At 35.7% G+C, this 14855-nt stretch overlaps 1 protein-coding gene across 1 annotated transcript; it reads right to left on the bottom strand.

Moving 5' to 3' along the window:
* Positions 1-13790: 13790 nt before the first annotated feature.
* LOC100450581 (keratin-associated protein 13-1) lies at positions 13791-14583 on the bottom strand. Its single transcript, XM_002830603.5, has one exon. It carries the CDS (start codon positions 14524-14526, stop codon positions 14008-14010), a length of 519 nt encoding a protein of 172 aa, XP_002830649.2. The 5' UTR covers positions 14527-14583; the 3' UTR covers positions 13791-14007.
* Positions 14584-14855: the final 272 nt, after the last annotated feature.

The following is a 14855-nucleotide window of genomic DNA, read 5'->3' as shown; positions in this document are numbered from 1 at the left end:
CATGAATATTTACGGAGTAAAAAAGGATTTTTTTAAAATTTTACTTTAAGTTCTGAGATACATGTGCAGAACATGCAGGTTTGTTACATAGGTATACATGTGCCGGGATGGTTTGCTGCACCCATCAACCCATCATCTAGGTTTTAAGCCCTGCATGCATTAGGTATTTGTCCTAATGCTCTCCTTCCCCTTTCTCCCTACCCCCCGACAGGACCTGGTGTGTGATGTTCCCCTCCTTGTGTCCATGTGTTCTCATTGTTCAGCTCCCACTTACGAGTGAGAACATGCAGTGTTTGGTTTTCTGTCCTGTGTTAGTTTTTTGAGGATAATGGTTTCCAGCTTCATCCATGATCCTGCAAAGGAAATGAACTCATTCTTTTTTATGGCTTCATAGTATTCCATGATATATATGTGCAAAATTCTCTTTATCCAGTCTATCATTGATGGGCACTTGGGTTGGTTCCAAGTCTTTACTATTGTAAATAGTGCTGCAATAAACATACATATGCATGTGTCTTTATAGTAGAATGATTTATAATCCTTTGAGTATACACCCAGTGATGGAATTGCTGTTTCGAATGGTATTTCTGGTTCCAGATCCCAGTAAACAAGGATTTTCAGTGCTCTTTAGATTTTGGCTAAGATAAGGGCTATCCCTGGAAAATATGCATATCCAGGAAACTCCTGCTTAAAGAGGGGAAAATATCTAAAGTTCAACTGAAATTAATGCAGAGACTCCACAATCTGGACACTCTAAAGCCCGTTACCAGAAGCAATGAAAACACACATCCTAGTTAATGCTTTACTAATAAATAACAACATTAACAGCATATTTGGAGACCACAATGAAGTTTATTAAAATAAAATCATTTGACTTCCCATCTCTTTTAGGGAGAAATGCAAAAACCATAAATGCTATCTACAATGCAATTTGAGTTATTCATTAATTTTGTAGTTTGACAGAACCAATATATCATCTAGTATTTGAGGACTAGAGAAGAAAGAGGCTGGTGATCAATAATATTAGGATACTTCACAAAGGAGGTAATTAATAGATAATCTTACTACAGAGTCTGCATTTTTCAAATAGGTGTGCCCAGTCAACAAATTAAACAGTAGATACCAGATCTACAGAATGGCTGATAACAGGATGAATAAAAACCCTTAGAAGGAAAATAGATTGGGTGGTAGAAACTGGACCTATAATTTAGGGAAGGGAAGCCAGGGACTCTATAATGCATGGACCTGAAACCATTGGATTCACTACCCAGTGATGAGCAGCTTCGTGACCCATAACCCAGGGAGTGCTAGGTGCTGGACCCGAAGCCCAGAGAGCCAGAATAAGTCATCTGACAGGGACTGAAGAGTATGAAGCTCTTTGCGTGGTGGCAGGACATCTGTCAGGGGATGGACACCACACAGGACATCTGGCATCTGGTGGGCACAGGGCAGGTCTCCAGAAAGCCCCTATAGAGAGAGGAGCCCAGCTGGCAGGTGCTGAGAGAGCAAAGGTCAGTGCTGTTGATCAGGTTGCTGGGGTAGAAAGAGCCACAGGAGGAGCCTGAGTAGCGCAGGAGAAGTTTCCAGAGCAGCTATTGTAAGATATGTTGACAAGAGATGTGAGTTCAGTTGAGCTACACTGAGAAGATTCTGTTTCATTTATTCTTCCTGGATGGTTGTATTTATGTACTCTTGGCAGCACATTTTGAAAGCTGCAAGATCATCATTCCTACATTTGTACTCTCTGATGTGTATGCTATTAACTCAAGAATCTTGTCTGCAATTGCAGCTGCATGGTTTCCTATGCATTGTATTTATATGTGCTATATTTTTGTTATAATACCAAACCAATAAACTACTCCTATGTAGAAAATGTGATTGTTTTCCATTAATGACCCTTCCATCATGACCAGGAATGTTCTTCCTTTTTGTACTGGTGTACAATTCATGTCTATCTGCTTCTGGCTTTGCTGGGTTATGTATTCTTTCTACGGGTTGTGACTGAGGTAACTTTTTTTTTTAACTTGGTAACAGGCACAGCTTTGATCTTGCTGAAAATTCTAAAGAACGACCTTACTTGTGACTGTTCATTCTCATTGTCCAGAATTATATTCCAAGCACTAAATATTAATGCAGGTATCTCATGTCCAGTGGAGAATGACCAACAATATTACAAATTGAATGAAAGAAAGCTAGGAACAGATTGAGTCCTGGACAAGTATTTGGAAGCAAGTGAATTGGAAAAGAATTACTTATGAAGACCAATTTGAGCCTAAAAGAAGCGCCTCATGGAATATGACCCTAGTGAGCTGAGGGGAAGAAGAAAAGGACGTGGGACAGGGTACAATATTTGGATTTCTCCTCTTTCCTATTTTACACTTATGATTTATTGAATGTAAATGTTATTCCAATCAAAACAGCTCAAAACTAATTGAAGTTAATACATTTTAAAATATATTTTGCCTTTTTGTCATTGCATTTACAATACATCCAGGCATCTTGCTCTTCTAGGAGAGCTTGTCAGGCATTGCCACCCTACATCAGGTCCTCTCCTACATTTTGTTTGTTTTGCTTGTTGTCACACATTCTTCTTGTACCCTGCCCCACCTCCATAAGGTTATGTTTCCAATGCAGGATAACTGAATGTCTGCTTCTAATGAGCTCGCTAAACTCAACACTAATGGATTTTCTTCAAGTATAAAAAAAAATGTTATCAGAGAAAAACATGGTAATGAAGGAAGAAATGAGAGGTAAATGTGTGGGTAAACATAAATGACATTTGAATATTGACTTTAGAAAGCAATAATTGAAACAATTTTTGTTTTAAAATATATAGACAATTAAAATGAGTGAAAACAACAATGCCTAAAAGAGGGCAACTGGATTTAAGGTGTTCTACATTTTAGCATTATTGGAGAAATTATAAAATAATAATTTATATTAAACAGAAATCAAGAGTGCACATGAAAATTTTTATGAAATTCTAAAATCACTAAAACAACACAAATGTTATATTAAGATGGTGGAAATTGAGATGATTGAAGTTATTTTACTAATCCTGAAAAGGCAGAAAAGGAACATAAAGTTAGGTCAGGTAATAATAAAATTACAGGTGGTAGATATAAACGTGTGTGTGTGTGTGTGTGTGTGTGTGTGTATCTTCATAAAATAACTAAATTCAATACAAAGTCTCAAAATGCCAGATTGGATTCAGGAAAGTAAAAAAGAACCACAATATCCTTCTTTCAAGATTAAGCAATAAAAATAAAAAGACACAGAAATATTGAAAGAAATGATATACATAATCTAAAACAACCCCAGTATAAGCTGCCTTCGTTAATATCAGCCACAGAAGCTTTACTAGTAGTAAAGAAGGATGTCATAATAAAAACAGGGGTTAGTTTACTGTGACTATCATACTCACAATGCTTAGAGATGTAAAAGCAGCAGACAAAATTAGTTAGGATATAGAACGCTTGACCAACACATTTAAGAAAATTGATCAAATTGACACATCCAAAACACTGCACTCAACAAGATCAGCAAACACATTCTTTTAGATATATACGTATTTTTTTCTGAAAATATGCTAGATCACAAAGCAAGCTTCAACAAATTTCATGACTGTAATAATTCATTTTATGTTTGCTGAAGAGAGAGGAAATACATTTTAAGCTGGTAAAAAATGATAGCTAGAAAAATCTCTAAATCTTGTCAATTTGGAAATAAAAATGTAAATAATCCCTGGTTCAAAGAAAAAAAATGCTTAAATGCACATTAGGAAATACTTTGATCTGAATTATATGAAAGATAAAACACCAAAAGCTGCAGATCTTTATACATTAAGTGCATATATTAGAAAAGAAGAAAGACTTATAGAAAATGATAAATATGACCAATGTCGTGGGACAGACAACATAACCAAGAAAGAGTAGCATTTCTAAGAATGGAAGAAAACAGCCAATGTCTTAATATTAGCCTTTTTGTTATTGGCAGATAAAGATACTTTCCTTTCTAGAACATAATTGACACCAATAACCAGAACCAACGGTATCTGCTCTGCTCATCCAACTTCTGCTCCCCAATTTTCTAATGATACGTTCCTGTATTCCTTTTGCCTTTCCCCATCAAACAGACCCCATACTTCAGGAAATTATGAATCTTGATTATCCTGTAAGATTGAGAACTCTGGAAGTCTGAGCTTTACCTGTTCATTTCCTCATATGTAGAATGATGTGAATTTTTAAAAAGTGTCTTTGCCATAGGTCTATTTGACAGGCTAAATAAATAATAAATGGGATTATTATTTGAGTCTTGATTAAAACACTACTAAAAGCTGTATTTCTATAATAGGTTTATATTCCTTAGCAATCCTTTTTATCTTAGTCTCATATGGCTTCCCAAAATACTTGGCTTGAGAATGTTACCGAAAAAATAACCACATAGCGTGCCCAACTTTATGTTGAGATCCAAGTGGAGTAGTTAAGGCTGCTGATATAAAGAACTTTTATTTTTATCTATATTTAGTTTGACTTTAGGAAAGCACTGATGAGAAATCATAAACATACTGAAGGTATGTCCTTCCCATCAAAAATTATTATCTATATTCTTCTATCCATATGGTAAAATAAATTATGGTGGGAACTCAACACTGGATGCATAAGTCTAGTAATTTTTAATGAGAAGTATTGGATAAACTTATTGAAAGTTATTTAAGCTCTTGTATGTTAAAATCGATCTTGTATTTATTTGTTCATTCATTGATTAACCTATGCAAACATAAACGTTATTCTTGTCACTAAACTCCCCATGAATCTGCCAACTTCACAGTTATATTACCTCTGTCAGCATAAGTGCAACCCATGTTCTTTGAATGAATCAACGTATTTCCTGATCCTAACAATTTCATTTATAAAACTCTAAAGCTAGAAAATGTGAATGTTGAGTAACTGTAGTTTGAATGAAAAAAATATCTAGTTCAAAATAAATTAAATCAGATCCACAGCTAAAATTTACTCCTAAAAGCATATTGAGCTTTTATTTAGCTTGCCAAATCAAACTCAAAACAAACTCTGATCAATAACCTATAAATGATACCATAAAATATATTTGAATATAATAATAATTTATTGAATTATAATCATTAAATTTTTATTAATTTTGGCAGAATATAAATTAGCATAAGTTCCATCAGCAATGCTGAATTTACACTTACTGTTGGGTTAAGTCACTAAATTAAGAAGTTGCAAGATTCAGTCTTTTTTAGCTTGTGCTTGTTGGAAAGTGACTGGGTAAGAAACTGAAGATCAAAGACTAAGAAGGTAGTTGTTACTGGAAACAATGAACATGATGAAATGCTGAGTAGATATTTTGATGACTGTTTAAAGCATACTGGAACTCAAAAAGTTCACAAGGAGAAGTAGAAGCCAAATTCGGCCAGGCACGGTGGCTCCCGCCTGTAATCCCAGCACTTTGGGAGGCCAAGGCAGGCGGATCACGAGGTCAGGAGATCGAGACCATCCTGGCTAACACGGTGAAACCCCGTCTCTAGTAAAAATACAAAAAATTAGCCAAGCGTGGTGGCAAGCGCCTGTAATTCCAGCTACTCTGGAGGCTGAGGCAGGAGAACTGCTTGAATCTGGGAGGCGGATGTTGCAGTGAGCCGAGATCGTGCCACTGCACTCCAGCCTGGGCGACAGAGTGCGACTCCGCCTCAAAAAAAAAAAAAAAAAAAAAAAAGAAGTAGAAGCCAAATTCATAAATTGGTCTGTAACAAGAAGTCTGGAAGGTCCTAGAAGGAAAATATGTTGGACAGCAGAATCTGGATCCATAGCCCATGGAAGGGAAGCCATAGCCTCCATCACCCAGGGGACTGAAGCCACTGAATCCATAGCCCAGTGAGGAGCAGCCCCTAGATCCACAGTTCTTGGGAGCATCAGCTGCTGGACCCAAAGCCCAGAGATACAGGTTAAGTCACTTGTCAGGGGCTCCAAAACATAGAATTCCTCAGATAGTAGCAGGACATCTGGCAGGGGCTGGGCACTACACAGGATTTCTGGCAGCTGGTGGTCTCCCAGCAGGTCTCCTAACAGCCCCTGTAGAGAGTGAAGCCCATCTGGCAAGTGCTGGGAGAGCAGATGTCAGTATTGTAGACCATGTTGCTCAGGTAGGAAGAACCACAGAAGTTTCCAGAGCAGCAGTTGTAGAAAACGTTAATGGGAGATGTGAGTTTAGCTGAGTTACAATGAGAAGATTCTCAGACTTAGGGCCATCTTGTGAACTGAGTAACTTATATACTTGTGTCAATGGATATGGAACAGTACAGGTTTAATTCTCTCTCATTTATACACCCTCTTCTGCATACGTGTAAGTCATTAACATCCTCTATAATTGTAGTTGACTGGCTTCCTATTATTTTTATGGATACTGTAATTTGTTATTATAGCACAAAGTCAACGAACATTTCTACATCAGAAATTCTAGCTGTATTTGTTAGTAATGCCCATCCTTTCCTGTTCTGAAAAGGCCCTGCTTTCCTCTCTGGCCATGACTCCATTTGTATCTACTTGTACTTTGCCTTGGGATTCTGTCTATCATTTTTCTCCTGTGTCAAGTAATCAGTGGCACGGCTTTGTTTTTTGCAAAGATGTTTTTAATGATTGATTCTACTTTTCACTTCTGATTTATATCTCCAAATTTATTTCCCATCTATTACATATTATTATATGGTGTTTCTCACATCCAACGGAGGGAGGAAGAATAACATCATGAGAAATTGCTGGAAACAGAGATAAACCAGGAAAACACTTAAAGACAAAGTCTGCATCCTCAAATGACTCAGGCTTTTTACTAGGAGTGAGCTTTGTGCATCTGAAAGATTAGGAGTGAGCTTTGTGCATCTGAAAGTCAGTTCCCATTTCATAATTTTCTCCCAAAATATAAAATATCCTTTTTACAGCCTCATAATCTGGGGAATAGTGACAAAGCCTGGCTATCATCAACTTGCAAAGTTACTTTGTCTACTTGGTATTTTTGTTCTTCTTCCATGGTGGATGCATACTGGTAAGCACTAAGAAGACATGCAAATATCTTCACACTGTGTGCTCACTCCCATATGACCAGCTACATGTCTACACTGGATTTTCTTCTATCAATATTCTAATATTTTCCCTTCCAGGTGGCTAACTAGCTGGCCAATTCAACTTTTATCATCCAGGAATACTAGAAGTATCATCAAATGTGGCCATTTTTCTTTTTATACCAAGTAGATAACCAGGTACTCAACGCAACGTTCTGCCAAGAGAGATATTTTGCTCACCATGATGTTTAAATACAACCGCATAATGAGTCCATCTATCTGCAAACCCAGTTTGAGATTTTTCCTTCCTCTTTCAGCTGGCATTCCAGACTCCCAGTGTAGCCAGGTGTGAGCTGAGTAGAGGTGATCACTTGCTGCCCCATGGCCAAGTTCTGGATCTCTCCCAGGGCCTGGTTGTATCCCAGAAGCTGACTTCCCATAGAAATGTTGATTCACCACTAAAGATTATAAAGCCTGTGCCTACATTATGATTCTCCCACTGGAATGTGCCATAAATTCCACACTGCATTTTTTTTTTTTTTTTTTTTTGTATTACAGATACACCCAATACTGTAGAGTCTGCCGGATTGTCGAACTAGCAGGACTGCTTGCATCTGTGCTTAGACAGGCAGAATCATTTCCTGTTCCTGATGCTGCCTAAACCTGGGTCTATAGGCCAGAGAGGTGTTTCTAGGTGACAAATATGTTCCAGAACTCAAAAACTACAAGTCTTCTGCTCCCTTAGATGTAGCAGGAAATGCAAGAGATTTCATCATTCATTATATATTTGTACACATGTTTTATATTATGTTAAATTATTATATATTTGTATACATGTTTTATATTATGTTAAATTATATGTTCAACATGAATATATGCTTATGCAAAATAAATGAATATAAAATATATTATTTTACATAACATTTAACAAAAGTTTTATTTTATAAAGTACTTGAGAATATTTAGACAGGTAAGGAAATAGAGTAAGAATGACTGATCAGAAAAACATTTTAATAGTATATGAATCAGAGAAGATCAAGATTAATACGATCCAAAATTCAAGACATTCAAACAATAAACAAATGGGTACCTATCATATATCTATAGACTGATTTTCCATTGCTACATCATACAAATTATAACTTGATTTCCAATAATTTGCTGAATACAAGTACATTTATACATCTCTGCTTTGTTCATTTTATTTCTTCTCAAAATTCTCTTTAATCGCTATCATACTACTGGTGTTTTTGCTTCTTATGTTAGTCTCCGTCTTTCATGAAATCTTGAATCTTGATTTTCTTTTAAGAGCGGGACCTCTAGTGAATCCTTGATCCACATTGAGTCTTCATTTCCTTATGTGTAAAATAACGGTAGTTCACAAAATGCACATTTCTCGTGATTCTTTTAGAGATCTAAAAATTAATGAATAGAGAAATGCTTTTAACTTTCCTTTTTAGTTCTGTACAAAGATATCTTTATGCTATTAGCTTTAGATCTTACCAATATACAACTTATCTTAGCACTTTATTATTTTCTCTAATACTTAGGCTATAAAATATTAGAATGGCAACAGAAAATGTGAAAACTAGGCATCTGCAAATGTGTGTTGAAATATGAATGAGACAATCATTTCTGATGATATGAAAAGCTTGCTTTCTCCATCCATGTTCAATTTGAGTCTTAGATCCACAAAGGTGAAACCCTACATCTCATGAACCTAATTAATTCTCACAGTGGATAATTGGTTTCCTCCTTGTACACATGTAAGGAAATTAATTGTATGCTAAAATACTTGGTGAGATGAATGGGTATGGTTCTTTTTGCCACCTAGCAGTGACTGAATCAAGAAAGCTATTTAAGCCTATGTAAAAAAATTTCCGTGTGATCTAAGTTTTTTTCACTGTTGTTATTCCCAAGTTCCTCTTTTTTCAGCAAGCATCATAGCCCCACATTCTTTGAAAGAAATATGTTAGGTACTGTTCCTGAAATTATTATTCATATAAGGTCTATGCATGTGATATAAAGATTCCAAAAAATAGCCGTCTTAAAGAGGGAAGATGTTTAAAACACAAAATAAGTTAATTCATCTCCACCAATCAATCAAGTTTCCAGTTTGCTTCAAGAGGCATAGAGACTTTTAACCAAAACATCCCAAACAAAACAAGTGAAAATACTCCTTTGACAACAAAACTAACAATGAAACTGTTAGTATATTTGGACGCCAGGTTGTATGAGTTTATTAGATTATATGTATTTGGTTTCTATCTATTTCATGAATTAAATGCATAAACAAGAATTCAATTGATTCATTAACATTAATTCATTAACATGAATTCTGTTAATTAAACTGGCAATGTATGTATTAATTCTATTAATCACCAATGATTTCCTTAAAATTATTTTCCATATGTTATATTATATATTGCTTATACATTCATTGGAAAGGGAAAAATAGATAAGATAAATAGAATGAGAGACATGGTGTGTCACAGAGATAAACCAGAACAAGTGAGGAAAGGAAAAGTGACAAAAGAAGACTAATCTGAAACAAAGTCAAAGTGGATATAAATTTGTGCACATGAGGAAACACTCAAAAAGTCAGATACCCTTGAGCTGAGGAGAGATAAGTAGCAACTCTATGGTTTTTTTTCCATTTGTGTATAATTCAAATAAAAACTGATTCAATATCAATAAGTTTATGTGTTTTTATATATTTATGGTTTCTTTTGTCATTCATATTTACAACTCATTGAGAGAGATGCCTCTTCTGGAAAAACTCTCTTCAGGCAGTACCTTCTGTACATTTCCACCTTCAAATCTTCTGAGACATTTTCTGTTTTATTGTAAAATACACTTTTTCCAAATCTCTTTAGGATTATTTTTCCATTGTAGAATGTCCAAATATCTTCTTTTTATAGTGCTATCCATATCAGATAAACCTAAACTAAAATAAACACCAAAGGAATTTCTCCAATTAGGACAGTAATCTCACAAGGAAACTTGGAGGAAATAAAGAGGACTGAAACATAACTTAATGATGCCTGAATACGGATTGTTCACATGTTGTTCTTAACATATAGGTAGAAGTATAAATGGAGAATGCTCATGAAAATCTCTGAAGAAATTGCTAAAAATTAAAAGGTTGGAAAAAATAATAAGTTAAATTGTAAAGCTGTAGCATTAAACCATTTCATTAAGTGTTCCTCTCCCAAAAAAGTATGAAAATGAGATCATTCTCAGGAAACTATCACAAGGACAGAAAACCAAACACCGCATATTCTCACTCACAGGTGGAAAGTGAACAATGAGAACACTTGGACACAGGGCGGGGAACATCACACACAGGGGCCTGTCTGGGAATGGGGGGCTGCGGGAGGGAAAACATTAGGAGAAATACCTAATGTAAACGACGAGTTGATGGGTGCAGCAAATCAACATGGCACATGTATACCTATGTAACAATCCTGTATGTTGTGCACATGTACCCTAAAACTTAAAGCATAATAAGTAAATAAATGAATAAATAAGAAAATGAGAAAAGGGAACATAGAAAATGGATCAAACACCAACAACAGAGTAAATATGTATAGATAGAAGTCTGAATGTAATGATAATTAAATTAAGTATGATATGATTTTTAAAATCTTAACAAAAACATCAAACATCAGAGCAGCCTAAAAATCAAAACAATTTTTTACTTAAAAGAGATTTTATTAAATATAAGAAAAAAGAAAAGGGAAATATAAAAAGATATATCCAGCAAAAGAAGCAAATAAAACAATGTTATTTCTACTTTTACAATCTCAGACAAGTTTGGTTAACCAACAAGAAGTTATTTGATATATAATAGGATATTTCTTAACAACCACAGCCTGACAGTCATGCAGGGTGGTATACATTATTTTATTATTTATTTAGAGGTTACCCTAAGACCACACTATCCAACAGAGTAGCCACTAGCCACATTTACTAAGTTTAATTTATATTAATTAAAATAGAATTACATTAAAAATTCAGTTTCTCAGTCATATGAGCCACACAACAATTGTGTAATAGAATATATGCGGTTAGTGGATACCATACAGTGCAAAGTACATATATGAGAATATTTTCATCACCACAGAAAATGCTGTTGGATAGTGCTGCCTTAGAGATCACAGCACACATTATTGATTTGCTAGCATAAGTTGTATATATTCCATTGAACAATAATTAATTATCTCTTTAGCCATGTTTAATTTTGTTTTAATCCATTCACCAATTCAATATTTTAATTTATTACATTTTTTAATTTTAAAATCTCTTTTTGGTTCTTTTAATATACTTCAGTACTCTGCCAAAATTTTTCATCTTTCTTTTTATTCCCTAAGCATGTCAAGTGTAGTTATTTAACATTTACATCTAATATTTTCATTTATTGAAGCTCTTGTGAGCCTAATTCTGCTACATATATCTATATTTTGGATTTAGTAATTTCTTAACTTCTGAAGCCTGGTAAATTTTTGTTGGGTACTAGACTATATCTGCGTTTTCATGTCTATCTAGATATAACTATATCTGCGATGGTATCTATATCTATATATAAATAGGTATCTATATTTACATTTGTATCTAAATTTATCTACATAAAGAAATAACTTAGAGCTCACTGTGATGTTATCCTCCTCCTAGAAGAATTTAAATTTGATTTTGGAAGGATAGAACAAGAGCCCTGGTATTCCTATATCCTCTTAACCTAATCAAGCACTGAAATGATTTGGAGCTGAACTTCAACCTCTCTTTTGGATCTAACAACATTCCTATTCTAAAAGTAGTCACGATTTCCATGACTTTCTGCTTGTTTATTTATCAACACCTTTCTTAGATTTTGGCCCTGGTAATTTCTAAATATTTTCACATGTATGTTTACATATCAAGACCTTTCTTAGATTTTGGCACTCATAATTTTTGAATATTTTCACATGTATTTTCCTTGTCTAGATTTTCTAAACAGAAGACATTAGTTATAAATTGTTTTTTCATTTGTGAGCATTTGATTTTAACTTATTTACCCTTAGGTATGAACCTAATAATTTATACCTAATCATTGGATAAAATATTTCTTTTTAAAAGTACATAAGTGATTAGAATAGAAGAGAAAATGGAATAAAAGTGCCCAATGTCGGCCGGGCGTGGGGCTCATGCCTGTAATCTCAGCACTTTGGGAGGCTGAGGCGAGCGAATCACCTGAGGTCGGGAGTTGGAGACCACTCTGGCCAACATGGTGAAACCCTGACTCTACTAAAAATACAAAAAAATTAGCCAGGCATGGTGGTGGGCACCTGTAATCCCAGCTACTAGGGAGGCTGAGGCAGGAGACTCGCTTGAACCCAGGAGGCGGAGGTTGCAGTGAGCCGAGATTGTGTCACTGCACTCCAGCCTGGGTGACAGAGCAAGACTCTGCCTCAAAAAAAAAAAAAAAAAAGAAAAAGTGCCCTATCTCAAGACTGTTTCAGTAGTTTGAATGACCATATTTGTCATTACTACACCATATTAAATCACTTTGCATTGTAACTGAGCTAAATTTCTAATAATTCCTTGAGTACACAGACTTTCAGCCCTTTCTGCTTTGCTTATTGTGTATAATCTTCCCAGACTTCTCCCCTCTGATATTTCTGTCTTTGCAAGTCAAAAATTTGCAGCTCCTTTAAGATATCATAGAATAAGTTTTCCCTCTACATTCCTTATCATCTTTGTGTCTCCATATTTTTACATTTAACATAACTTACACGTATAATGGATCTCTTTCTCTAACAGCTGTTGTCTAAAGGAATAATGCATGGGAATAGTTACGGAACATTGTTTGAACTCTTTTTTGCTTCTCAACTTTAGGTTCCTTATTGAAATCTATTTATCTTCACACTTACCTGTTTCTGGAACTACTTTGCCTGAGAAAACAAAGAATGCTACCACAAAAAAGAGAAATAACATTTCCCTAATTTTATGCTCAGATGTGAATTAAATTATCACTTCTGATGATATAAAAAGGTTATTATCTTCAGCTTTACTTAGTGTGAAACATGAATACAAACCAAGGTGGAATATCAATCCTCCATTCAAGTTTCATGGTATCCCTTATTACACATATGTAGATAACTGAATCATATGGAATTCTCATCAATGAGATGCAGGCTTTTGATCATTATTACCAACAAAGATTGGGTGACTTCAAAAGTTACTTCAAATCACTTTTGTTTCCTTCAATTCGATTTTTCTTTTATGTATATCTATAACCATATTGTTCTAAACAGTATTTTTTTCTCTGCAGATTCCTGATGTAACTATCAACTAGTTTGCTACCTTATACTTGTTGGCATACACACAAGAATCCACATTTTATAAGGGGATCAAGCTAATTCCTGATTCTGAGATTTTAATGAATCAAAGTCTGTATATTTAGTAGACTTCCACTACCTGTAGTTGGAATAATAAAAATCTCTGGGGGCCCCAAAAGTTTGTGTGAATCCCAAACTTCATATGATTTTCAAACCTATTCCTATATATATACACCAATTGTTTTATAATAATCCCCTAATACATCACCACCAAAACCCTAGCAATATAAAACCACCACAAACATAGCTGAATATGAGACCAATGGATTTATTGGATTAAAATGATTTGACTTTTTATACAATTGTGGAAGAAAATCGAATAATATAAATTCTACTTTTAATGGGTGCTTCAAGATTTATTTTGAGCTAGTACTCCAATTACAGTTTTTCAGATGAAGCCTGCCAGCCAGTATTTGGGGCCAAAGACAAACTGAAAACTTGATAATTAGAGAATAAAAGGCTAATTCTTTCTGTACATGATGAAGACAATAAAGGTTATGAGTAGAGGCATTGATGGCATTAGCCAACAAAATTAGCAATTTAACAAGATGATCAATAATAGAAGCCTGATCCACAAGTTGGTCTGTAGCAAGAAGACTGGCAGCTCCTAGAAGCCAAGTAGGTTGGGCGGCAGAATCCAGATCCATAGCCCAGGGAAGGGAAGCCACAGCCTCCATAACCCAGGGATCTGAAGCCACTGGACCCACAGCCCACTGAGTAGCAGCTCCTCGATCCATAACCCATGGAGCGGCAGCTGCTGGATCCAAAGCCTGGAGACCCAGAGTAAGTTGTCTGGCAGGGACTGCAGAGCAAGGAGGTTCTGGGGCGGTAGAAGGAGGTCTGGCAGGGGCTGGACTCCACATAGGATGTCTGGCAGCTGGTGGGCTCCCAGCAGGTCTCCTGACAGCCCCTATAGAGAGAGGAACCCAGCTGGCAGGTGCTGGGAGAGCAGAGGTCAGTGCTGTAGATCAGATTGCTGGGGTAGGAAAAGCCACAGGAGGAGGCTGGGTGGTGCAGGTAGCCGCCACAAGAGCGGGAGGAGAAGTTTCCAGAGCAGCAGTTGTAGGACATGTTGATGGGAGATGTGAGTTCAGCTGAGTTACACTGAGAAGATTCTGAGTTTGCATGCCACACCTGGACAGGACCACTTATATACGTTCAGCCGTGGGTGTGGCACCTTACAGGGTCATCCTTCACACATTTGAGCTCCCACATTTCATATAAGTAACTTAGTAATCTTCTTTGTCATTGCAGTTAACTAACACCCTTCATCTTATATTTATGGAAGAACTCATTTTGTTTTTACAGCTCTGCGTCAGTGAAATACATTTATGTTACAAATGCTATGACAGTATGTGATTAATCCCTACTCCATTATGTCCAAGAAAACCCCTCTTATT

The sequence above is a fragment of the Pongo abelii genome, chromosome 22, assembly GCF_028885655.2.
Source record: "Pongo abelii isolate AG06213 chromosome 22, NHGRI_mPonAbe1-v2.0_pri, whole genome shotgun sequence".
NCBI classification, from domain to species: domain Eukaryota; kingdom Metazoa; phylum Chordata; class Mammalia; order Primates; family Hominidae; genus Pongo; species Pongo abelii.
This window is presented reverse-complemented; position numbering and strand designations above follow the sequence as displayed.

What these genes read in the sequence shown, in the direction of transcription:
- LOC100450581 (XM_002830603.5), bottom strand. Translation starts at nt 14,526, where the DNA reads ATGTCCTACAACTGCTGCTCTGGAAACTTCTCCTCCCGCTCTTGTGGC.